We start from the raw sequence: 27157 nt of genomic DNA, 5'->3' as shown, positions 1-27157 counted from the left end.
ATTACCACCTGGGAACAGATTAATACAGGTGACAAGAGGGCAGCAGCTGGGTGGGATATTTTCTCAGTCGGTCATTGTGTGTGTGTGTGTGTGTCTGTCTCTGTGTGATTATGGTTCTTCTGTAATAATCTTTGAAAAAACCTTTCAATTATTACATTTGTTTTGTTTTTAGTCACAGTACTAATCACTACAATGGCTATAACTTGTCAACTTTGAAGACCCCAGTAGATGGAGACAAAGACCATACAAACCAAGGCCTCCCCTATGATTTCCCAAGTCATGTCACTGTAATAAAGCACTTCCGTCTCCCTGCTGGACAGCACTGTACAGAACAAACAGACATCGTTTGCTTTATATTGCCCATTTTATTTATTCTGCATCTTTGGCAACATAGTCAGCGTTCACATTTTACTTACATATAAGAATCAATGGATTGCTAGACAGGGAGACTGCATCCATACACTCCTTTTCCCCCTTCCTCCTTTAAATTACAATTATCAAAGTGCTTATTAAAAGTGCATATTTACAGAGTGCTAAAACGGATAGAAAACATGAACATGTTTTAAATGGAAGACTGTGGTACTAAAGGCACTGGACACAGATCAGCAGCTTTAGATGGCACTGCTGAGAAAAAGTTTAGGAGTCAAGCAAAGGTTTGGTATGATAAGATCAGTTACTTTGTGTAACCTCCTGATGGGGTCCCAGTGTAGACATTTACAGCAACCTGCACCTGCACTCTTGACCAGAAGGGGGCTCTGTTGTGCCAACAAAGCCTATAATCAATGACCATATCAGCTAGTAGAGGAGTGACTCACACTCCCCATCCTTCCACCAATAGCAGTGAACTGTACCTCCCGTTTCCCTCAAGCACACAGTCCTGGGCATTACATCTCAAAGTGACGGTACATGCACTCCACGTATCCCAGAACTCTTTGCCAGTCTGGTCCTCCGACCCTCAGCATCTCCTCCATGGTCTGTAAAACACAGATGACTTCAATACTGCAGCATTCACTGTTGAGTTTTTTCATACAAGCATACAACAAACTTGAAAGTCTTTAAATAACACAAGTTCTGATTAACTGAGACTCACCAGTGATGTTGTGATTCCAACATTCTCTCCCGTCTTAAATGCCAGGCTGAGGTTCTCGCTCTATGGATAAAAGAAGCAGCACCATGTCTGACAGGCAAATCACTGGGTGAGTGTACAATGCATGTGTGTGTTACCTAGGACTGTTCCGGTGACCGTACTACCGCCACACCGGCGTTCACGAGTCATGACCAGTCAAATTCCATGTGATCGTTTAGTCACAATAACTAGGCTTCTCCATGAGAGCCCATGAACTCATGTTGCGCCACATTTCTATAAGCTATGTAATTGCATGAGAAAACAGAGTTGATGGCCTCTATTAAAAAGAGGAGTATCCCATCAGCTTTCTATAGGCTAGGCCTACTATATTTATTTCTCAACTTTCCCAATATTAATGCACATTGCTTTGCGTTACAACAGGAGTAGTCTACCTGGCTGGCATGAAAATGAACCACGGGAAAAGCATCCTCCATTCGCTATTTAAGTGCATAAGGATGCTATGTATTTTTTCCCCCTGGAACAGGCCTAGGACCCCTGGAACACGATCAGAGCACATAGCCTACAGAGCCTAGTGAAACGTGTTCTTATAAGCCCAGTCATTGAGCAATCGCGTGTGAAAACAGAGTTTTGACTGACCACTATTTAAAAGAGGATCCCAGCTTTCTCGTACTGCTATATTTATTGAAATTAAGCACATTAATCCCCTTTACAACAGGGGTACCCTACCTGGCATACATAGAATGCAAAAGGGGGGGTGCACTCAATATTAGGAAGATGTTCCTAATGTTTGGTATACTCAGTGTAAACTAATATAAAAGTTGCACCCCCCCATTTTTCCCTCAGATCAGCCTTTGGGGAATGGACTCAACAAGGTGTCGACAGCGTACCACAGAGATGCTGGCCCATTTTGACTCCAATGCTTCCCACAGTTGTCTTTCTTGATAGACACGGAAAACCTTTGAGCGTGACAAACCCAGAAACGTTGCAGTTCTTGACACAAACCGGTGCGCCTGGAACCTACTACCATACCCCATTCAAAGGCACTTAAATGTATTGTCTTGCACATTCACCCTCTGAATGGCACAAATACACAATCCATGCTTTAAATTGTCTCAAGGCTTAAAAATCCTTCTTTAACTGGTCTTCCCTTCATCTACACTGATTGAAGTGACATCAATAAGGTTTCACATGGATTTACCTGGCCAGTCTATGTAATGAAAAGAGAAGGTGTTATTGATGTTTTGTATACTCAGTGTGTACAAAACGTGGTAAGCTATATGTAAAGACCATATGAGATTAAGAATAGTCTGATGGAGGGCCCCCCGAGTGGCGCAGCGGTCTAAGGCACTGCATCGGGAGACCCATGGGGGGCACACAATAGCCCACCGTTGTCTGGGTTAGGGGAGGGTTTGGCCAGGGGGGGGGCTTTTCTTGGCACATCATGCTCTAGCGACTCCTCGTGGCGGGCTGACCTCGGTCGTCAGTTGAACGGTGTTTCCTCCGACACATTGGTGTGGCTGGCTTCCAGGTTAAGCGGGCGGGTGTTGGGGAGTTGTAGCGATGAGACAAGATCTAAATAAAACAATTTTAAATAAAGATTTGTCTTATGGGTGAGAATATTATCAAGTGCTTGTCAAATTGCGAATGAGAGACTGATGAAGTGTGTGCAGCCTGCGCAAGAAATAGAGCAGAGCTCATGCCTTTAATGCAACTTTTTTCAAATCATCATTAGAGTCGCATCATGCAGTCTTAGAATGTACTAAACACCTAAACATATAGCCTAAGATTTGTATCACAACTAAAGTTACATAATTAACTCTAAATTAAGCATATAGAGGACCTGTTTCCTTGTAAACGACTCAACACAAAATAGCCGCACGTGCACACTCCATCTGGAAATCGTTTGGGGAAAATATACTTTCTTTTTTCCAGCTATGTTCAATTGTATTCTTCATACTATAAAATAATGCCATGGAATTCTAAGCAAGTCTGCTAAATGAACTAGTGTAGCCCACAGCCATATGACATAGCAACATCAGAGCCTAACATAAGGACAACTCAGAATATGCTATTGTGTTCTTTTGAAATAGACCGCATTTTCTTCATATCATGTTTCTTTAGACCTGTCTAAAATAAATAATGGATTTATTGTGATGGTCTAGGCAACATTAAATGGATGTAGATGTCCCAAAAGTCCGCATCAGTAGCTTGTAGGATATGCATGGAAGCCTGGAGATGCTAAACGTGTTTATGTTAATTAACGCTCAATTACCGTGAGACCAGTAGATTTGGATGAAAATCAACGTTTGACATAATTTCATAACCGCCACAGCCCTAGTATTACCCACCTTGTTGTCAGGGCTAAGGGTGCAGTAGGGGATGTGTGAGGGGAGGTAGGTGTGGTACACAGCACAGAAGGCCAGACCATCCGCCCAGCTACTGCTGAAGTTAGTGATGTCAATATTCTGTCAATAGAGAAAGTGAGGAGGGGCAGAGAAAGGGTAAAGACACCACCATAATGAGTGTTGACTGATAACATCTGGACAAAATTCTCTTTAAATCAGAGTCCCAAAGCATTCTTTCTCCTGACCCTGTTCAACACACACACACACACACACACAAGGGATGGGCGATGTCAACCTTTGTCATATCGTGATTATGTACCCATAAAACATTGTGATGAGCGATGCTATCGCCCCTACTAAAATAAATAAATAATACAAATCTGCTAAAATGACTATTGGGCTGTAGCGCGAAATCGAATCAAACTGGACGAATCATGTCGAAAGATAATGTTGTTGAAAGCCTGGGCAGAGGCCAAGTGCAGACAATGGCAAATCTTTTCTAGAATTCCTTTCTGGTGGAGTAGCAGAACAAGTTTTTGTGTGTGTGTGTGTGTGTGTGTGTGTGTGTGTGTGTGTGTGTGCGCGCGTGTCTGTGGCGCGCACATGATGATGCAGTGACTGATGAGGAACAGCTGTCTTACAGTAGTGAGCTCTAGGTTACAGGACTATATCAAGTGCTGGATAGAAGCAGTCTACAGTCTTCAGAACTGGATAATTCTTGCTTTATTTGCATCATAAAATAGAAAAATAAATTATATTGTTTGTTCCATCTTTCATAAAGCTGTGGTTGAAAATAGCCTACAGTATGCCTAGACTTAGGCTATAGACGTTTCTTGTTCTTTTTGAACAACACCTTAGACTAGAATATTTAGGAAATAAGATACGGTTCTTACATTTTTCTTAAAGCTTTTATGATCAGCCTAGTAGGAGGAAAGGTTATTGGCCATTTGGTTCAACGACGGACGGAGGGATTTTCCTGGGCCGCATGGATCATTTCTGTCTTAAGTTAAACTTGTCATTAGATTTTTCTATAGGCTATTGATATTGTTTGTTCTCTCTCATTATTAGTCCTCTGGTTACTAGTGCTGAGCGATTAACCAAAATGTTTTTTAAACAATTAATTGACTGACGTCATTTCAATTACTTGAATTCCATTTCTGTGAGCTCAATGGCACATTTTGCTGCAGTTTCTCTACAGATAAATCAGATCATCTGCCCAAACTGTGCGATGTAGTAGGGAGTTGTAGTTTCCAACAGGCCAATGTTCTACATAATTATCAAGTTTTCTACGCTAAACTAACTACAATGTCAGATCTGTGCGATCAAGAGGGGACACAGACAGCAGTTTCTTTGTGAAGTACAGTGAGGGAAAAAAGTATTTGATCCCCTGCTGATTTTGTACGTTTGCCCACTGACAAAGAAAGGATCAGTCTATAATTTTAATGGTAGGTTTATTTGAACAGTGTGAGACAGAAAAACTACAACAAAAATCCAGAAAAACGCATGTCAAAAATGTTATAAATTGATTTGCATTTGAATGAGGGAAATAAGTATTTGACCCCCTCTCAATCAGAAAGATTTCTGGCTCCCAGGTGTCTTTTATACAGGTAACGAGCTTAGATTAGTAGCACACTCTTAAAGGGAGTGCTCCTAATCTCAGCTTGTTACCTGTAAAAAAGACACCTGTCCACAGAAGCAATCAATCAATCAGATTCCAAACTCTCCACCATCGCCAAGACCAAAGAGCTCTCCAAGGATGTCAGGGACAAGATTGTAGACCTACACAAGGCTGGAATGGGCTACAAGACCATCGCCAAGCAGCTTGGTGAGAAGGTGACAACAGTTGATGCGATTATTCGCAAATGGAAGAAACACAAAAGAACTGTCAATCTCCCTCGGACTGGGGCTCCATGCAAGATCTCACTTCGTGGAGTTGCAATGATCATGAGAACGGTGAGGAATCAGCCCAGAACTACACGGGAGGATCTTGTCAATGATCTCAAAGCAGCTGGGACCATAGTCACCAAGAAAACAATTGGTAACACACTACGCAGTGAAGGACTGAAATCCTGCAGCGCCCGCAAGGTCCCCCTGCTCAAGAAAGCACATATACATGCCCGTCTGAAGTTTGCCAATGAACATCTGAATGATTCAGAGGACAACTGGGTGAAAGCGTTGTGGTCAGATGAGACCAAAATGGAGCTCTTTGGCATCAACTTAACTCGCCGTGTTTGGAGGAGGAGGAATGCTGCCTATGACCCCAAGAACACCATCCCCACCGTCAAACATGGAGGTGGAAACATTATGCTTTGGGGGTGTTTTTCTGCTAAGGGGACAGGACAACTTCACCGCATCAAAGGGACGATGGATGGGGCCATGTACCGTCAAATCTTGGCTGAGAACCTCCTTCCCTCAGCCAGGGCATTGAAAATGGGTCGTGGATGGGTATTCCAGCATGACAATGACCCAAAACACACGGCCAAGGCAACAAAAGAGTGGCTCAAGAAGAAGCACATTAAGGTCCTGGAGTGGCCTAGCCAGTCTCCAGACCTTAATCCCATAGAAAATCTGTGGAGGGAGCTGAACGTTCGAGTTGCCAAATGTCAGCCTCGAAACCTTAATGACTTGGAGAAGATCTGCAAAGAGGAGTGGGACAAAATCCCTCCTGAGATGTGTGCAAACCTGGTGGCCAACTACAAGCAACGTCTGACCTCTGATTGCCAACAAGGGTTTTGCCACCAAGTACTAAATCATGTTTTGCAGAGGGGTCAAATACTTATTTCCCTCATTAAAATGCTAATCATTTTATAACATTTTTGACATGCGTTTTTCTGGATTTTTTTGTTGTTATTCTGTCTCTCACTGTTCAAATAAACCTACCATCAAAATTATAGACTGATCATTTCTTTGTCAGTGGGCAAACGTACAAAATCAGCAGGGGATCAAATACTTTTTTCCCTCACTGAAAATACATGAACTAAGTGATTGATAGTTGGTATTCAGCAGTCATAAAAGTATGCCTTATTTACTTTGAAGAAGTACAAAATAGTGATTTTGTCAGAAAGCATAGCCGGCAGCTCTATAGATATGACATGACTAGGAATGGAATTATTTTTTTTTTTATATTTAACCTTTAGTTAACTAGGCAAGTCTGTAAATAAAAAGTTGTTATTAACTATGACGGCCTACACCGGCCAAACCCGGACGATGCTGGGCCAATTGGGCCAGATAATGTCATCAAATAAAATAAATGTAATATCCACAAAAACTAAAAAGTTTGATTAAAGTACTGTGAATAAATTATGGTTAATAAGTAATCAGCAGTCATGGGCAGTCACTACCATGGGACTTTTATTCATTGTTTTATTCTTTGTTACAGCATTCAACCCACATAATGCATAGTGCATTTAATGTAAAAAGTAATAATATATAACACTCAGCAAAAAAAGAAACGTCCCTTTTACAGGACCCTGTCTTTCAAAGATAATTTGTAAAAATCCAAATAACTTCACAGATCTTCATTGTAAAGGGTTTAAACACTGTATCCCATGCTTCAATGAACCATAAACAATTAATGAACATGCACCTGTGGAACGGTCGTTAAGACACTAACAGCTTACAGACGGTAGGTAATTAAGGTAATAGTTATGATAACTTAGGACATTAAAAGAGGCCTTTCTACTGACTCTGAAAAACACCAAAAGAAAGATGCCCAGGGTCCCTGCTCATCTGCGTGAATGTGCCTTAGGCATGCTGCAAGATGGCATGAGGACTGCAGATGTGGCCAGGGCAAAAAATTGCAAAGTCCATACTGCAAGACGCCTAAGACAGCGCTACAGGGAGACAGAACGGACAGCTGATCGTCCTCGCAGTGGCAGACCACGTGTAACAACACCTGCACAGGATCGGTACATCCGAACATCAGACCTGCGGGACAGGTACAGGATGGCAACAACAACTGCCCGAGATACACCAGGAACGCACAATCCCTCCATCAGTGCTCAGACTGTCCGCTGAGAGAGGCTGGACTGAGGGCTTGTAGGCCTGTTGTAAGGCATGTCCTCACCAGACATCACCGGCAACAACGTCGCCTATGGCCACAAACCCACCGTCGCCGGACCAGACAGGACTGGCAAAAAGTGCTCTTCACTGACGAGTCGTGGTTATCTCACCAGGGGTGATGGTCAGATTCGCGTTTATCGTCGAAGGAATGAGCGTTACACCGAGGCCTGTACTCTGGAGCGGGATCGATTTGGAGGTGGAGGGTCCGTCATGGTCTGGGGCGGTGTGTCACAGCATCATCGGACTGAGCTTGTTGTCATTGCAGGCAATCTCATTGCTGTGCTTTACAGGGAAGACATCCTCCTCCCTCATGTGGTACCCTTCCTGCAGGCTCATCCTGACATGACCCTCCAGCATGACAATGCCACCAGCCATACTGCTCGTTCTGTGCATGATTTCCTATAAGACAGGAATGTCAGTGTTCTGCCATGGCCAGCGAAGAGCCAGGATCTCAATCCCATTGAGCACGTCTGGGACCTGTTGGATCGGAGGGTGAGGGCTAGAGCCATTCCCCCCCCCCCAGAAATGTCTGGGAACTTGCAGGTAGGTGCCTTGGTGGAAGAGTGGGGTAACATCTCATAGCAAGAACTGGCAAATCTGGTGCAGTCCATGAGGAGAAGATGCACTGCAGTACTTAATGCAGCTGGTGGCCACACCAGATACTGACTGTTACTTTTGATTTTGACCCCACCTTTGTTCAGGGACACATTATTCAATTTCTGTCACGTCTGTGGAACTTGTTCAGTTTATGTCTCAGTTGTTGAACCTTGTTATGTTCATACAAATATTTACACATGTTAAGTTTGCTGAAAATAAATGCAGTTGACAGTGAGAAGACGTTTCTTTTTTTTGAGTTTATATACAAAATAATTATAATAATGATACAATTTCAATAAAAATAAAATCGCTGAAACCCGAAATCGTGATAATTGTCTTATAATCGAACCGAAACCAAACTGACCTCAAAAGACACTAATCACTCAGCACTACTGGCTACCTTAAGTTTTTAAGCTATAGAAATAACTTTGAGATGGATCGCTGTTTCATTTATTGTTTGATCGGGAGAAAGCCATGCATAAAACGATGAAGCGTAGTCTTCTGTCATATTCATGTCTTCCCTGTAAAGCGCCTTTACTTAACCAGGTAGGCTAGTTGAGAACAAGTTCTCATTTGCAACTGTGACCTGGCCAAGATAAAGCATAGCAATTCGACACATAAAACAACACAGAGTTACACATGGAATAAACAAAACATACAGTCAATAATACAGTAGAAAAAAAGAAAACAAAAAGAAAACAAAAAGTCTATATACAGTGAGTGCAAATGAGGTGAGATAAGGCAATAAATAGGCCATGGTGGCGAAGTAATTACAATATAGCAATTAAACACTGGAGTGGTAGATGTGCAGAAGATGAATGTGCAAGTAGAGATACTGGGGTGCAAAGGAGCAAGATAAATAAATAAATAAATACAGTAAGGGGATGAGGTAGATAGATGGGCTGTTTACAGATGGGCTATGTACAGGTGCAGTGATCTGTGAGCTACTCTGACAGAAAGACGATGCTATCATAATACATCGCCCAACCCTAACACACACACACACGTTACCTTGTAGCCCTGAGTGCGGCTCTGACACCAGCGCAGAAGAGAGTTCCTCTTGGAGCCTCCATGGCGGCGTAGCAGCAGATTAAAGCCATCCTGAGACCTGGTCTTAGAGGTCGTGTTAGGGGGCAGCTCTGCCAGGGCAGAGTTGTACTGGTTCAATGCCTCCTCCTGTTTCCCTGGAACACACATATATGCCAATAGAAAGGGATTTACCTAATTTCCGTTACTAGACATAAGAGCAACAGAGGAACATTGAATGGTGAGCGTACTGACACATGGGTGATTGGGGAACACATACAGAAACACACCTGTGTGAGTGCTGGACCAGCTGTCTTGCCATTCTAGCCCTTTTCTTCCTCTGGTTTGGCTTTGGGTCTGAAAGGATACAGTATATATATTCCTACGCAATAACATAGAATACATTCCTTTCAAATTCTAGTAGATCAGAAAACACACTGACTAACGCAATGATGCCACTGGTTGGAATATTAATAGCTTTAAATATTTCCAGAGGTATGACACACAGACAAGCAGTTAGACCCCAACTTTTAAGTGGTCTCACCTTGTTTGTAGATCCAGCTATTGTGGCAGTATTGGACTGGGATGTTCCATTCATTACAGCAGGGGAGTCTGAAGATGCGGGTAGTCTGGAAAGGCTTCTGTGAAATCAAGAAATATACGTTGCTATTATTGGATGAACTCAACTCACACAGCCACACTGAGCAGAGAAAACCCATTTGTTGTTCAACTTATCAGGGGTCAGACATGAGAGCAAAGCCAACTGTTGTTGATACACTTTATTCTCAGTTCATGTTTAAAAAATATATCAAAACCCGAAAATAATGATTCTTTTTTAATAATCTAACTGAAAGCGTAGTAGTAGATCACAGTTTTAACATTGTTTTTACAAATCCATGTCCTCAAGTGCCCTGCCTGTTAATCTCTGTTCCATTACAGCAGTCCAAAATCGGTCTGGATTGCTTTTTGTTAGAATACCCAGCTATATAAATCATGGACATTATCCTTCATTACCTTCATTACAAGCGGGAGGCTGAGCGTAAGTTCATGTATAGTTGAAATCAGGAAGTCATCGTGGTACTCACCTTGCCCTCTCCTGTGTGACTATCCTCCGTGTCTCCCTCATGCTACAACCTTCCTCTCCACTCCTCTCCTCATTGGTCACGTTCCTCAAGTACCTGTTGGCCACGCCCTTAGTGTCCGTTCGAGCTTCTTTTACACTTATATTCTTATTCCCTTCTTCCTGGCTCCTCTTCTCCATCTTGTCATCTCCTCTTCCTCGGCCAAACCTGCTGATCCCCCTCTCCCTTCCCCGGTGTGTCCCCTCCTGGGTCTCTAGTGTGCTGGTCTCCCCAGTAGCCCTCTCCATGCCCTGGGTCTTGGCTTGAGCCTGGGCCTGTCCTGGTCCCTGGTTCTGGGTGAGGTGGACCAGTCTCTGCCTGCTCTCCCTCAGCTCTCCTCTCAGGCTGACCAGCTGCCCATCAGTCTCTTTCTGTCTCTGCTGGGCAGCCTCCAGCTCCCGCTCTGTATCCACCTGAGCCGCTCTGAGCGCGTTCAGCTCCTCCTCGGCCTCGGCCCTCAGCCGGTCGGCCACTGCTACCGCCACCTGCAGGTCAGACTGGAACTGGTGCCACTCCACTCGCTCCGTCTGCAGGAAGAAAGACACTAACAGTTAGCTACTATGAAGAACAATCCAACGGTTGAATCATGTGTGTTAGTGCTGGGCTGGAACAAACATATGTATAGTTTGCAGCTCAAGGCCTGGAGTTAACTAATTCGGTCTTAAAGTTTATTTCTATATTCACACCCAGGGTGCAAGCCTTTAATCTTTGATTTCATATGACATCATTTCCATATTAATTTGTCTGCCAGCATCACATTATACACAGCACTGGGCCTCTAGAGACTATGAGCTATTTAGTGATCAAATATCCATTTGGCATTCATAATCTGACTCAAATATTGGACAGAATGAGAGGCAAGCATTTGCAAGTTTAGAGGAGTGGCACTAGGGAATGAAATGAGCCACATCGGGACCCTGTGCCAAGGGGTTGTTCTAAGTGACAGACATGGAAGCTCTGCTTCTAGCTCCTAAGCATCTTTGCACAAGCACTTTGCTACACCGCAATAACATCTGATAAATGTGTATGTACCAATAAAATTGTATTTTGATTTAAATAGCCCTGGCCCCATTCAGGTGCTCAGATCAGATCCACTAACCTGGAATGTAGTGTTAACAGCTCTTACTCCCAAGGGTTTTTGATGCACTGAGATTATTGTATATGTTTCCTTAGAAATGTATCAAGTTCAAACAGGGAAAGGAAATCAGAGCATTATTGCTAAATTTCAAAGGAAACAGCAGGTTAGCGGTTTTCATCATGACTTTTGTTCTGGGGGCAGTTCTGCAGAGTGGTCACTAGCTGGCACAGCCACAAAGTCATACCATCTGATTATAAACCTAACCCTAACTTTAACCACACTGCTAACCCTAACTTTAACCACAATGCTAACCCTAACCATAATTTAAGATCAAAAAGCACATTGAAAATGTACAATATAGACAATATTGACTTTGCAGCTGGCCAATCTAGCGAGGATCACTTAATTCTGCCTCCAGGACAAGACTCATCCCAATAAACGTCAAATAACATTTTATTGGTCGCGTACACATATTTAGCATATGTTATCGCGGGTGTATTGAAATGCTTAAAGTTGGCTAGAAAATAGGAACAGGGCGACCATGTCTATCGGTGCCATCTTGAATTACCCCCGCATCAGGCTATTACCTCATGAGAAGGGTGGATACCAACACCAAGTCCTCAAATCAAAACCAGACTGTGCATCTCAAAATTCTAAAGTGGGCTCCTCCCCTAACCTCATCTGCAATGATAGAACTGCACCAAGGTAAAGTCCCAATAAACATCAACCATGTTTTCTTCACATCTCCTGTGTCCAAATGAGTTACTGACATACTGTAGCTTTGTTCTCTACCTATATAGTACTCAAAATACCCCAATTCATTTAGTTAAATAATACAATGTAAAAATTGCTGAAACCATTCCAATGAGGACTTGGACATTTAAAGCCAATTATCTCAGAATCATCTTTTTGCAGATAGAATCTTCTAGTCCCAAGCTCTCATATTGAGAAAAGCTTTTGAGAACAGACATCCCTATAATGATGGAAATAGAGGACTAACAAGCTCCAAAGCAGTCAGGTAACATACAGATGGACTCGGTTCGTGAACATTGCAATGTGACCCGCAGAGTAACGTGGGAGTGTGGAGGAGTTGGGTCGTTTGGTAATTAAATGAAGAATGGATAGAGACGTGGAGGAGGAGGAGAAGAGACGGAGAAACTGGAGCCAACTCATTTCCTCATCTGACCAGCGACTCAAGACCACAGCTGGGGCCAATTATGCAGTCACTGGAGACACACACAGAACAAATTCTCTTCCACCCCCTCTCGATAACACACACCTCCCTTCTTTGTCTTTTCCCTTCGAACACAGCCATAAAGTGAAGTTCACCCCTCTCTCGAACACAAACTTTACAGCATGTAAAACCACACAAACACTGAACAACCCGTTCCTACATTCTTTGATTCAAAGCCACAAACACACAGCCTCACACAGAGTTTAAACTGCCTTGTCATGGCAGCAGAGACAAACTACTTTTTATTAGTACACATGATGCAACTCATAACGCCAGATGGGAGAAAGGACAACGTGGGAAACCATTAGTCTAAACCACCACATTCTTTAGTAGCCTATGTTCTGAATCCTGTCTGTAACGCTAACTAACTGTCAGTGTCCAACTAGGGTATGTCTTAGAAGGGAAACAGGATGGGACACTCCTTAACTCAAAGATAACACTGTTGATTTTCCCTCAGACACACACTGTCTCCCTCTATACATCCCTGAGGTACTGACATAGTGACCCACCACATGCACAGATGCTGACTCTCATACACTGATTCATGCACAGTCTCTCCGGGAGTGTTGAGCTTATTCCAGATGTGTGTATCTCGGTTGGTGTGTGTTTGTGCGTGTGAGAGAGAGAGAGAGAGAGAGAAAGAACCATCCATCTGTCCCCACGCCTCAGTTTACGTCCACACCCAGACTCCCTAACGCGTACTTGGGGAAACATCCTCACTCTGCCGCGGCTCTGCAGCTTTCCACATTCACTGGGGTGTGTTGAACAACCAGTTCCCATACACTCTGATACTCATTAAGAGACTGGCTCAGTCCCTCTACTTACAAGGCCTGTGGATACACTCACCCACACTGCACACACACACCTAGAGAGAAGACATACTGCTTATACCTCTCCCATATACACACACACACACACACACACACACACAGTATCTACCTTCTCCCCAGTCTCCACCATTACGCATTGCAAATTTGACACACAACCTTCATTTGGCATGTAAACATGTTCAACCCTAGCCTCTTGAGTTTTTGGAGCCAAAACCAAATAGCTCATTCCAGGAAATCTGCAGCACTGTCCACCTGGAACTGATCCCAGAGCAGACCTGAGAGCTATTAAATCCTCGGGATCAGCCCACCCACCAACCAACTACACAGACAGGCACAATAAATGGGGGGAGACAGGGAGGCTAGCATGGGGGGGATAAGAGACAGGAGCAAAAATTGTGAAGTAATTGTTGTAGTTTCTGTGCTGAAGGAGGGAGGGTTGGTGAGAGAGGAACCATCAGCTGTCCAGAGAGAGAGTGAGGTACATTTACAGTTTAGTCATTTAGCAGACACTCTTATCCAGAGTGACTTAAAAGGAGAAATTGGGGTTAAGTGCCTTTGCTCGGTTACTGGACCAATGGTCCTAACTGCTAAGCTACCTGCCGCACAGAGAGAGAGGCACAGAGAGAGAGAGAGGCACAGAAAGAGAGAGAGAGAGAGAGGGAGAGAGAGAGAGAGAGAGAGAGGCAGAAGGAGAGAGAGAGAGGGACAGAGAGAGAGAGAGAGGCACAGCGAGAGAGAGAGAGGCACAGAGAGAGATCTATGACCATAACAGAGACGCATATTTCCCTCAGATTACACAGATTCACAAAGAATTCGAAATCAAACCCGATTTTGATAAACTCCCATATCTACTGGGTGAAATACCACAGTGTGCCATCACAGCAGCAAGATTTGTGACCTGTTGCCACAAGAAAAGCTCAACCAGTTAAGAACAAACACCATTGTAAATACAACCCATATTTATGCTTATTTATTTTCCCTTTTGTACTTTAACTTTAAAATGTTTGATTTTCTTTCTGTATTTTTTTAGTTTTTAAAAGAAAATAATGAAATGTTGTATATCACTACTACTACAAATTTACCAGTGTTGTACATCGTTACAATGACATTTGTAATGTATTTATTCTTTTGTAACTTCTGTGAGTGTCATTTATACTGCTAATTTCTATTGTTTATTTCACTTTTGTATATTATCTACTTCACTTGCTTTGGCAATGTTAACATATGCTTCCCATACCAATAAAGTCCTTAAATTGAATTGAATTGAGAGAGTGGTACAAGGAAAGAGAGAGAGGTAGAGAGTGAGAGGTAGAGAGATGCACAGGGAGAGAGAGCGAGGCCCAGGGAAAGAGAGAGGTAGAGAGTAGAGGTCGAGCTCTACTCTCTACCTCTCTCTCTCTCCCTGGGCCTCGCTCTCTCTCCCTGTGCATCTCTCTACCTCACTCTCTTTCCCTGGGCTTCTCTCTCTCAATTCCAATTCAATTTAATGGCTTTATTGGCATGGGAAACATATGTTAACATTGGCAGATTTAAAGTTTTCATAATCGGCAATCGGCATTTTTGGACGCAGATTATGGCTGATTACATTGCACTCCATGAGGAAACTGCGTGGCAGGCTGACCACCTGTTACGCGAGTGCAGCAAGGAGCCAAGGTAAGTTGCTAGCTTGCACTAAACTTATCTTATCATAATCATTAGTTAACTACACATATTTGATGATATTACTTGGTTAACTAGCTTGTCCTGCGTTGCATATAATCAATGTGGTGCCTGTTAATTTATCATTGAATCACAGCCTAATTCGCCAAACGGGTGATGATTTAACAAAGGCGCATTTGCAAAAAAAGCACAATTGTTGCACGAATGTACCTAACCATAAACATCTTTTGCCTTTCTTAAAATAAATACACAGAAGTATATATTTTGAAACCTGCATATTTAGTTGAAAGAAATTCATGTTAGCAGGCAATATTAACTTGGGAAATTGTGTCACTTATCTTGCGTTCATTGCACGCAGAGTCAGGATATATGCAACAGTTTGGGCCGCCTGGCTCGTTGCGAACTAATTTGTCAGAATTCTACATAATTCTGACATAACATTGAAGCTTGTGCAACGTAACAGCAATATTTAGAGTTAGGGTTGTCACCCATTAGATAAAATACGGTATTTCACTGAAAGAATAAACGTTTTGTTTTCGAAATTATAGTTTCTGAATTTGACCATATTAATGACCAAAGGCTCGTATTTATGTGTTTATTATATTATAATTAAGTCTATGATTTGATATTTGATAGAGCAGTCTGACTGAGCGGTGGTAGGCAGCAGCAGGCTCGTAAGCATTCATTCAAACTTTACTGTGTTTGCCAGCAGCTCTTAGCAATGCTTGATCACAGCGCTGTTTATGACTTCAAGCCTATCAACTCCTGAGATTAGGCTGGTAATACTAAAGTGCCTATTAGAACATCCAATAGTCAAAGGTATATGAAATACAAATGGTAGAGAGAAATAGTCAATGCATCATAAAAAAACAAAATCCTAATCAGTCAACCTCTAGTAGAGGTAGAGAAAGCGAGGTAGAGAGAGATAGGTAGAGAGAAGCACAGGGAGAGAGAGCGTGGCCCAGGGAAAGAGAGAGGTAGAGAGAGGTAGAGAGAAGCACAGAGAGAGAGTGAGGCCCAGGGAAAGAGAGAGGTAGAGAGAGGTAGAGAGAAGCACAGAGAGAGAGTGAGGCCCAGGGAAAGAGAGAGGTAGAGAGATGCACAGGGAGAGAGTGAGGCCCTGGGAAAGAGAGAGTTAGAGAGAGGTAGAGAGAAGCACAGAGAGAGAGCGAGGCCCAGGGAAAGAGAGAGGTAGAGAGAAGCACAGGGAGAGAGAGCGAGGCCCAGGGAAAGAGAGAGGTAGAGAGAAGCACAGAGAGAGAGTGAGGCCCAGGGAAAGAGAGAGGTAGAGAGAAGCACAGGGAGAGAGAGCGTGGCCCAGGGAAAGAGAGAGGTAGAGAGAAGCACAGAGAGAGAGCGAGGCCCAGGGAAAGAGAGAGGTAGAGAGATGCACAGGGAGAGAGAGTGAGGCCCTGGGAAAGAGAGAGTTAGAGGTAGAGAGAAGCACAGAGAGAGAGCGAGGCCCAGGGAAAGAGAGAGGTAGAGAGAAGCACAGGGAGAGAGAGCGTGGCCCAGGGAAAGAGAGAGGTAGAGAGAAGCACAGAGAGAGAGCGAGGCCCAGGGAAAGAGAGAGGTAGAGAGAGGTAGAGAGAAGCACAGAGAGAGAGTGAGGCCCAGGGAAAGAGAGAGGTAGAGAGATGCACAGGGAGAGAGAGTGAGGCCCTGGGAAAGAGAGAGTTAGAGAGAGGTAGAGAGAAGCACAGAGAGAGAGCGAGGCCCAGGGAAAGAGAGAGGTAGAGAGAAGCACAGGGAGAGAGAGTGAGGCCCTGGGAAAGAGAGAGTTAGAGAGAGGTAGAGAGAAGCACAGAGAGAGAGCGAGGCCCAGGGAAAGAGAGAGGTAGAGAGAAGCACAGGGAGAGAGAGCGTGGCCCAGGGAAAGAGAGAGGTAGAGAGAAGCACAGAGAGAGAGCGAGGCCCAGGGAAAGAGAGAGGTAGAGAGAGGTAGAGAGAAGCACAGAGAGAGAGCGAGGCCCAGGGAAAGAGAGAGGTAGAGAGATGCACAGGGAGAGAGAGTGAGGCCCTGGGAAAGAGAGAGGTAGAGAGAGAGGTAGAGAGAAGCACAGAGAGAGAGCGAGGCCCAGGGAAAGAGAGAGGTAGAGAGAGAGGTAGAGAAGCACAGAGAGAGAGCGTGGCCCAGGGAAAGAGAGAGGTAGAGAGAGAGGTAGAGAAGCACAGAGAGAGCAAGGCCCAGGGAAAGGAGAAACACTGCAGCCCGACACCCACATCTCAGCCAAGACTCTCAATGTGTCTGATCTCTCCCCATTCTCTCTCTCTAGCACACACACACACACACACACACACACACACACACACACACACGCACACAACAATACAGTCAGTCAGTCTCTCCATTCTTTCCCTCTAACACAGTCTGACTTTTTCCCTAACGCCACCAAACAAAACAAGTTTTGTCTCCGACAGCTGAATACAGCCCCCCTCCTCCACACATCTGTCTCTCTCTGAAAGTTAATTAAAGCTTTTATCACTTATATTACACAACTGAGTCAACAGTGTTAGAAACACTGAATTTAATATTTAGCCCGTCTCTCTTGGCTTTCCCCAGCTCGGTCTATCTGCCTTGGGCCCCTACAGATATGTTGAAGAGTTCAGGGAAGGAGAGGAAATGATAGAAAGGGATGGAAGGAAGTAGAAAAAGAGAGGATGGTAGGAAAAGAGAGAGGGATGGAGGGAGGGGGGCTTGTGTTCCATCTTCCCAATCTATAGCAGATCAGGGGAAGCTGTGAGCCCCTGGAAAGAATAATAATTATGGTGGGTCAAGGTTTGGAATGGGCTTTGACAGGAAATTACCAGAAAAAAAATGGAATCTGAATTGGAATCCTTTGGGAGCCTCTTTGGATTGTCTGAGCAACACTCAAAGAATTTAAACTTCCATCTTCCCTACCTTGTCTTTCTACACACCATCTAGCCCTTTCAACACAGGAACCTGTGATTGTGCGTTGGGCAAGGGGGGGGGGGGGCGAAATGATATCAGAGCATTTCCTCCTGGGCCTCTCAGGATGGGTCTAGGGCAGGAAGAGGCCTATTAGCAGGACCATGTCTCCCAGAGGCCCTTGCTCTGATCCATTTCTGGGTGGAGATGACAGGGTCTTTTGTTGTTATCTCCTGAACTCAGATGTTACAAGCGGTGAAACCCAGCCCTGACCGCTGCCTCAGGGTGGTGTCATTTCCTGTTTACATTTCTAAACTTATCCACACCCCCATTCTCATCGACAGGGCTGCAGTGGAGCAGGTTGAGAGCTTCAAGTTCCTTGGTGTCCACATCACCAACAAACTAACATGGTCCAAGCACACCAAGACAGTCGTGAAGAGGGCACAACAAAACCTATTCCCCCTCAGGAGACTGAAAAGATTTGACATGGGTCCTCAGTTCCTCAAAAGGTTCTATAGCTGCACCATCGAGAGCATCCTGACTGGTTGCATCACTGCCTGGTATGGCAACTGCTCAGCCTCCGACCACAAGGCACTTCAGAGGGTAGTGCGAATGGCCCAGTTCATCTCTGGGGCCAAGCTTCCTGCCATCCAGGACCTCTATACCAGGCGATGTCAGAGGAAGGCCCTAAAGACCCTAGTCATAGACTGTTCTCTCTACTAGCGCACGGCAAGCGGTCTCGGAGCGCCAAGTCTAGGTCCAAGAGGCTTCTAAACAGCTTCTACCCCCAAGCCATAAGACTCCTGAACACCTAACCAATTGGCTACCCAGACTGTTTGCATTGCCTCTCCCCCCCCCCCCCCCCCCCCCCCCCCCCCCCCCCCCCCCCCCCCCCCCCTTTTACACCGCTGCTACTCTCTGTTGTTATCATCTATGCAAAGTCACTTTAATAACTCTACCTACATGTACATACTACCTCAACTAACCGGTGACCCCGCACATAGACTCTGTACCGGTAACCCCCTGTATATAGTCTCGCTATTGTTATTTTACTGCTGCTCTTTAATTACTTGTTACTTTTATTCCTATCCATATTTTTTTTAACTGCATTGTTGGTTAGGGGCTAGTAAGTATGCATTTCACTGTAAGGTCTACACCTGTTGTATTCAGTGCATGTGACTAATACAATTTGATTTGATTAAAACTGAAGGTAGTTTCCCCAACCTAAAAACACACCAGGGCTTCAGTACTTAGATGAATAGGAAAATAATCTGTCATGTTCTACTGTGTAAATTTGTAACCATGATGAGCCTCACTCCAGATCTGTTTGTGTTTTAGCCAACTGTTCTCTACAGTGCTCCTTTGTTATTATACCAAATGTGCTACATGGCATGACAACAATAGTCAGAAGAATTGGCTAAATCAGATCTGGAACTAGACTGAAGCTGAAGGGTTACATTATGTAAAATCAGTTTCCTGATTTGGAAACAGGCCATCTCCTGTCCTGAGGTCAGTTTAGTGTTTATTGGGATGTCTTGTTGGTGTTTCTCACCTGCATGGTCTCCCGCAGACTCTGGACCTCAGCGGTCAACTGCTGGCGCTCCACTAGCAGATGCTTCAACACATCTGACAGAGGGAGGGAGGGAGAAAAAGGAGAAAGAGAGTAAGCGCGAGAGAGGGGGAGGACAGAAAGATGCATTTGGTAGTAGTTATTCATATTATTCAGAGGTATGACATCATGCATTTCATAATGGGGGATTATTTTAGGCATTGCTATAAAGAGGGAGTGGTAATGTTTATGTACATGATGTGCTGCTCTTACCTGTGCTGTTTAGTGTTGCATACTGACTGGGACTGAGACCCAGTGCTGTCCTACACTCCTCCACCAGCCTCTCAATCTCACCCTGGTTGTCTGCAGCCCCATGGTGCTCCAGCGTGGTCAGGCTCAGCCCACTGTCCTTCTTGCTCTGCTCCGAGGGGCTGACCAGGCTAATCGGGCTGGCCGAGGACATGGAGCTACCCAGGGATGAAGGAGTCTTGGTGGGGCTCATCGATGAGCTCTTCCCCTGGGGTACAGGGATCCTGGGACTAGACCTGATGGGGCCTCCATTACACCCCATCACAACCCGCCCTTTAGGCACTGCTTCATTACTTCCTGTCCTTCCTTGTAGGGAGATAAACCCAGGACCAATCACAGAGTAGCCTGGGCTGACGGGCAGGAGTCTCTTCCCACTTAGGGCTGGGGCTAGGGCTGTAACTGGTGCTGGGCCTGGAGCTGGGGCTATGGCTGTGACTGGTGCTGGGCCTGGAGTTGGGGCTAGGGCTGTGACTGGTGCTGGGGATAGGGCTGTGACTGGTACTGGGGATAGGGCTGTGACTGGTACTGGGGATAGGGCTGTGACTGGTACTGGGGATAGGGCTGTGACTGGTACTGGGGATAGGGCTGTGACTGGTGCTGGGGATAGGGCTGTGACTGGTACTGGGGATAGGGCTGTGACTGGTGCTGGGGATAGGGCTGTGACTGGTGCTGGGGATAGGGCTGTGACTGGTACTGGGGATAGGGCTGTGACTGGTGCTGGGGATAGGGCTGTGACTGGTGCTGGGGATAGGGCTGTGACTGGTGCTGGGGATAGGGCTGTGACTGGTACAGGGGATAGGGCTGTGACTGGTGCTGGGGATAGGGCTGTGACTGGTACTGGTACTGGGGCTGCCGGCTGGCCTGGTGTAGAGGGTGTGATCGGAGTGAGAGCAGGCAGGGTGGAGGTCACTGGAGAAGTAGGAGGGGTTTGGAACAAATCCAAGCTGGGCCCTGGAGAGAATAAGAGCAACGACGCACGAGTGTGAGGGTGAGTGAGGGACACATATAGATGGTCAGAGAGACAGGCTGACTGACAAAGAGAGTGTGAGAGATTGAGTGCAGTGGTCACTGGTTGGGCATGCAGAGCTGCCAGGATGACTAAACCAGACCATTAACCCCGTACAATACCCAGGCTGTCATTCAGGATGAATGGGCAATTGCTCATCAGGAGACACATTCCTCTGATCTGTGCTGCTGATCTACACCACCACTGACCCCGTCCTCCTCTGTCCTTGGCTTGAACAGATCTTCTCTAGGTTTAATGGATATTATCACTGATAGAGTTCAACTAAACAAGTTATTGAAAGTGATGCATCATGATCAGGTAAATATCAATCCACATCAAATACAGAGTGACCGGGCCATAACTCCCCACTTCCACCGCTGCCTTTTATTCACCTATTCCAAGCCATAGTGTGCTAGTGTGTGTGTGTCCGCCAGCATTAGGCTTGCCATGATTAAGCCGTTGCCCTTGTGCAGAGCTGGGGAATTCTGCCGATTCATCACAGCTGGGGCAGCAGAGCCTGACGAATCACAAGAGGACGCGAGGAGAATGAGCCCAGCCAAGCCAAGATTCCTACCCTCTGGCTTACACACACACACACACACACACACACACACACACACACACACACACACACACACACACACACACACACACACACACACACACACACTTTGTGATCCCCAATCTCCTGTCTCTTCCCCTCTTCTTGTCTCATTCCTTCTCTCTATTCATGTCAGTCTCTGTCCATCCCCCTCCCGTCTCCTTTCGGTCTTTCCACCGTCGACTAAAAGCTTAAATATGAATGCGAGTCTCAAGGTATGCTGTCTTTGTTCTCTGTAAGAAAAGTCAATAAAGACTTGTTCAGCCCAGCAAGGGGGGTTGACAGGTTATTTAAGTGAGGTGTTGTTGGGGGGCAGAGGGTACCTGTGGGTCCATGGCCATCCTTGCTGGAGAAGGTACCCATGATGCAGTGGGAAAGTGGGCAACACACCAGTGGCTCTCAGTCAGGACAGAGCAGAGGCTGCAGAGGAGACCGGCACACAACAATCAGTAGGATTCATCTCCAATATGACACTGCACAATTATGTCATGTTCCACAAGGGAAATTATGCACCAATGAATCGGTCATCACTTCTCTAATCATACACATAGCACTCAGTGGCGTAACACATTTGAGGGGCCCCGCAAGGTCTGGGGGGAAAATAACAAACTTCCAACAGTTCTACACATTTGGCCACGGGGCAAAAAGAAAAATGTGCAGTTACATAGCTAATATCATGCCATTCTACACATTTTGGCATGAGGCTGAGAGAAAACGCAGCAGTTTATTTTTTTGCAGAGGCTGCGGGGTGTGTTGTAAGCCAGTGATAGTGCTTCTCTAATCACTTTATATGATTAGAGAAGAGCAATGGAAAAAGGCTAATTTGTTTCACAAGTAAAGCAATCATTTGAACCTGACCCTCTAGTCTAGCATACTGAATGATCAGTAAAACAGCGAGATCGTGCATCCAGACTAAACATTACACACCCTAGAATCTACGCCATGTTCATTTGAATGTTCATTTCAATTTGGTGTAGTACCTGTGGTGTAAATCAAAGCCTACAACAAAATAAAACACATTTAGTGAGAGGAATATACCAGGAGACAGAATAGAACCCCACAACTTCTTATCATTAGCACAGATAAAACTATATCGTATCCACGGTAAATGTGCATGCATTTTAATTACAGAAGACACTAGACATAAGTCTATTTACATTAGTAGTAGTAATAATAATAAAAGAAATCTGTGCTGGTATCCTATGTTAGGTTGTCGAATCGTGTCAGTGTGTAACATCAGTCCAAAGGAGAGTGCCAATAGATGAGGCACTGGCAGTACTCACACCAAATTAATGATGGAGATCATTCAAACCTCAATGGCTTAGGGCGTTTGCATTGTTCTCACATTTTAAATGAACACGAAGGCCTTTAATCAAGATTTTAAATTGGATTGAAAAAACTAATGAAGTTTCATGCATGTAGTCCTACACTTATAGAACCACACCTTAACCTAATTCATGTAGCCTAGGAGGGCAACCCAAGTCGTCCCATAAAAATATTTATTCAGAAACATACCTATTTATCCAAGGAATTACAAAAGCAAACATTGTTGTTCTACAAACACAAAACCAGTTTCAAAAGAAGTTTTGATATGTTCTTTCTTTCCAAACAGTGACGCATGCATCAAACTTTTTACTCAGCGAAAAAAGTAACTATACACAACCTTTAAAGCAGAATAATTTCTTTTTTTTATCGATTTATTTTCCTCCTCGTGGAAATATAATCCGTGTGTTGTCCTTTCTTCCCTCTGTAGCCTACCGCGCATTGGATCCGTCTTTGTCAATGCGGTGGTGTTGAGCAAAACGAAAGAGTCGGGACGAAGTAGCCAAGTGCACCAACTCCACTTGTTCTCGGTGGAGTAGACATATAAACTCCAGTTTCTCTCATGAAAACACCCAATATGTAATGTGATTATTTTATAACAGAACTGAATGCATCTTTATCAACTTTATACAGGCCTAACTTTGATCCATTCTTCTCTGATGTCTTTTAAATTCTGGCCTTGACCACTAGGGAGCATAGTTGGGCTGTCCTACGGCATGCAACCTACCAGATGGAATTATAGCCGAAGACAGTACAGTATGAAGATAGCTAGCAAATCTCATGCGCAGACACGGGTCTAACGGTCGTCACGCTCCGAACTGCGCATGTACAAGATGTCAACTCAAAGGCACCCCTTCAATATAAAGTCGTTTTCACTTTCACGAGGCTGGAGTAATTGACATGTTCAACTACTTAAGACGTTGGTTTGAATCTAGGTTGTGCCTTTAGATTTCGAGAAAATTAAGAACGAAGGAAGATTTTTCTTATTGAGTTATCAAACACAAAACCCCGACCTGGTCTGCTTCCCAAGCGGTCCCCGAAAACTTGCGATGTTGCGCCTCTGGGTATTGAAACTCTGTTATAGCCTTTTGAGTCGTCACCTCTTTTTGATCTAGTGGTATCTTATTAAGTATTTCAGGTGTATAATCATATCAAATTAAATATATTGGTGAATCCTGTTGTAGGGGTAGGCCTGCGCCTGTAAGGTTGGCCCAGCAGTAGACTTGGAGGCTTGAAAGCATTGGAATGGAGGCAGCGGTAGCCTGGGCCTACATCATTGGTTTATTTCACAAAAAAATATGGAAAGTTCCAGGTCTCTACGGGAATTAGGCTATTTACAGTGCCTGACAAAATAAAAATGACAAAATGATACAAACTTGAAAAAAACTAACTTGGTTTAGACTACGCCAACTTGGCCCTAAAAAGGGCCCTAAAAAGAGTTTGCCTCGTATGAATCATCCTGGTCTCACGAAACAGAACCTAAGCTCGCAAGATCAGGATGGTTTGTACAAAGCTAAAAAGGAGTGCCATGTTATCTATCATAAAGCATTTCTCATGGTGGTCTGGTCAAAGATGGTGGATAAATGAAGATAGTTCACTCAGGCTGTTTACCATTGAACAAAAATGGTCAAGGTTCCGGTCTGTGTAAGTGGCCATTCCCTCTCTCGCGTGAACAGATGGTTCTGGTCTACTTATTGTCCCATCCCCACTCGCCCCATCCGCCCCTCCACAACCAGAAAAAAAACACCCCTTCGCAGGGTTAGGGCAATAATCAGACCAGATTGGCAGAACAAATGAGGGAGTGGGATGTCTCGCTTTCTATTCCATCTCTGGTCTGCCTACCCATGCTGTGAGCAGCTTGAGGAGCTTTTATGTGGTTCGAACCAGTGGAGGCTGCTGAGGGGAGAATGGAACAGAGCAAATGGAATTCCGCTCCGGCCATTACCACGAGCCCATCCTCCCCAAGTAAGGTGCCATCAACCTCCTGTGGTTTGAAACCCTGGAATGATGGAACCTCTCCAGTCTCTCTGTCCTTGGAATCTCCCAATTCAGGTTTGCAATTTGGACAGATAGAGATTCGGACAGGTGTGTTGAATGGCGACAGAACCATAATTCTGATTTCAGAAGCTACCGTTTCCATTAACTTGTCCAGTGATTTCTTTAGTCAACATTTAGAACATTTGCATAGAAAATAGATGTAACAATTGCCTGCAAGGATGCGTTTCATGTATCCATTTAACTATCATGCATTGATAATATTGGGAGTTTTCCCCACCAAGATTTACATGCAAAACTTGCCACTGGATTTCACAAACTGATTTGATAGAGTATCAACAGCCATACTTAACGATAACATCACCCACCCGTAGCATGCACTCCAGCAGGTATATCTCACTGGTCATCCCCAAAGCCAACACGTCCTTTGGCCGCCTTTCCTTCCAGTTCTCTGCTGCCAATAACTGGAACGAATTGCAAAAATCACTGAAGTTGGAGACATATCTCCCTCAATAACTTTATACATCAGCTATCTGAGCAGCTAACTGATCACTGCAGCTGTACATAGCCCATCTGTAAATAGCCCATCCAATCTACCTACCTCATCCCCATATTGTTTTTATTTACTTTTTTTGCACACTGTTTCTACTTGCACATCATCATCTGCACATCTATCACTGGTGTTAATTTGCTAAATTGTAATTACTTCGCTACTATGGCCTATTTATTGCCTTAACTCACGCCATTTGCACACACTGTATATAGACTTTTTTCTATTGTGTTATTGACTGTACGCTTGTTTATTCCATGTGTAACTCTGTGTTGTTGTTTGTGTCGCACTGCTTTGCTTTATCTTGGCCAGGTCCCAGTTGTAAATGAGAACTTGTTCTCAACTGGCCTACCTGGTTAAATAAAGGTGAAATAAAACATTTAAAAATACTTTGTCACGCAATATAATGAACAACCAAATATCCGTAATATATCTATATGAATGAATAAAAACAACCCAACTCTATGAATACACTCCTTGGTTGTAGAACTCACAAACTTGGCTTTATATTGTCACACACAGTGAACTTTTCCTCCTTAAATATAATTAATGACTCAATTTCTCCCTGGTAAAACTGAGTTGAATCAATTTGGAATTTAGTACTGCGTAAAAGCACATAATTCCAACCTTTGGGTTCATTAAGAGAATGTATGGTACCTAGTTGGATGATGATAGTGTGGTGGTGGCGATACACCAGCAATACAGTGCCTTCAAGTATTCATACTCCTTGACTTACTCCACATTTTGTTGTTACATCTTGAATTCAAAATGTATATATTATTCCTCACCCAGCTACACACAATAAATACCCCATAATGACAAAGTGAAAACGTTAAAGTAATTTTAGCAAATTTATTGACAATGAGATACAGAAATATTAAATTTACGTAAGTATTCACACCCGAGTCAATACTTCGCAGAAGCAACTTTGGCAGTGATTACAGCTTTTCAAAGGTCTTCAAGCTCTGTCAAATTGGTTGTTGATCATTTCTAGACAACCATTTTCAAGTAAATTTTAAATTCAGACTAACACAACAAAATGTGGAAAAAGTCAAGTGGTGTGAATACTTTTTGAAGGCAATGAAGAGCTGATGTAGAAGTAATGACTCTCATTGCTGTTTCATGCCCAATTCTTCATTATACAGCCAAAGAGCCTTAGCCTCCACAGGAAACCGTATGGAAGGAATAAGTCAGTCAACATCAACATCCAGATGTTATTCTACATGGGCAATTCCACGATAACGGAATTGTACTTTAACTCAGTTTTTTTACTTTAAAATGTATGCCAAACAAAAAGCATTGATTTCAAAGTTTAACAAAATCACTGATACAACCATGCACAAGGACTACTTTTAACAATTTCCATTGAAAGATGTCCTAAAACAAATACAGTGGAAGAACTGTACAGATGCAAATTTAGGTAATGAAATTACAGAAAAATCTGTAATGCTGCCACATTCTCCAACAACTCTCATATCTGCTCCAAATTAAGATTCAAAGATGTCTGCAGAAAGAATGGGGTGTCAGCTATGAAAAAATATATTTTGGTTATTGATCTACAGTAAGTGAAGTGTATTTACAACCAGTAACATAATTATGGTAACGGAATTACATCATGGTTGTGATCTGTACTTCAAAGAAAAGCATCATTATGGATATTAATGTTATCATGTTTCACAAGTTTGGACATCACAGCGCAGCACAGCAGAGCGCCGTACAATACAATATACTTTACTCTACTTTTTACTTTACATTATTGTACTGTACTATATTTTACTATGCGAAAATATCTTAAAGATGTATTTCTGTTAATGGAATTACAAGGCAATATACACATTTTAAAAATCAGATTTTACCCCCATTTTTCGATCGTCTCATTGCAACTCCCCAACGGG

General features: G+C 43.9%; 1 protein-coding gene across 4 annotated transcripts; it reads right to left on the bottom strand.

Moving 5' to 3' along the window:
- Positions 1–345: 345 nt before the first annotated feature.
- LOC115172767 (cytospin-A) lies at positions 346–27157 on the bottom strand. 4 transcript variants are annotated; one of them, XM_029730503.1, is made up of 12 exons: positions 23058–23462; positions 21718–21814; positions 20334–20738; positions 19752–20285; positions 19482–19555; positions 10203–10765; positions 9662–9758; positions 9408–9474; positions 9103–9275; positions 3436–3552; positions 1091–1150; positions 346–974 (listed from the first exon to the last, which is right to left on the bottom strand). In XM_029730503.1, exons 2-12 carry the CDS (start codon positions 21755–21757, stop codon positions 885–887), a joined length of 2220 nt encoding a protein of 739 aa, XP_029586363.1. In that variant the 5' UTR covers positions 21758–21814; positions 23058–23462; the 3' UTR covers positions 346–884. The 4 variants fall into 4 exon arrangements, with proteins under 4 accessions (XP_029586363.1, XP_029586362.1, XP_029586361.1 ...); XM_029730502.1 differs by lacking the exon at positions 23058–23462 and adding an exon at positions 27119–27157 and having other exon boundaries at positions 19752–20738; XM_029730501.1 differs by lacking the exon at positions 23058–23462 and adding an exon at positions 25081–25132 and having other exon boundaries at positions 19752–20738.

Source organism: Salmo trutta, chromosome 33 (assembly GCF_901001165.1).
Source record: "Salmo trutta chromosome 33, fSalTru1.1, whole genome shotgun sequence".
In the NCBI taxonomy this organism is placed as follows: Eukaryota; Metazoa; Chordata; class Actinopteri; order Salmoniformes; family Salmonidae; genus Salmo; species Salmo trutta.
Note: the sequence above shows the minus strand (reverse complement) of the source record. Positions and strands in the feature narration are given on the sequence as shown.

What these genes read in the sequence shown, in the direction of transcription:
- LOC115172767 (XM_029730502.1), bottom strand. Translation starts at nt 21,757, where the DNA reads ATGGGTACCTTCTCCAGCAAGGATGGCCATGGACCCACAG. An exon ending in GTCACACAGGAGAGGGCAAG is followed by an intron (nt 9,759 to 10,202) that starts GTGAGTACCACG and finishes TTGATTTCACAG; the next exon opens with AAGCCTTTCCAGACTACCCG. An exon ending in TTGGAATCACAACATCACTG is followed by an intron (nt 975 to 1,090) that starts GTGAGTCTCAGT and finishes TGTGTTTTACAG; the next exon opens with ACCATGGAGGAGATGCTGAG.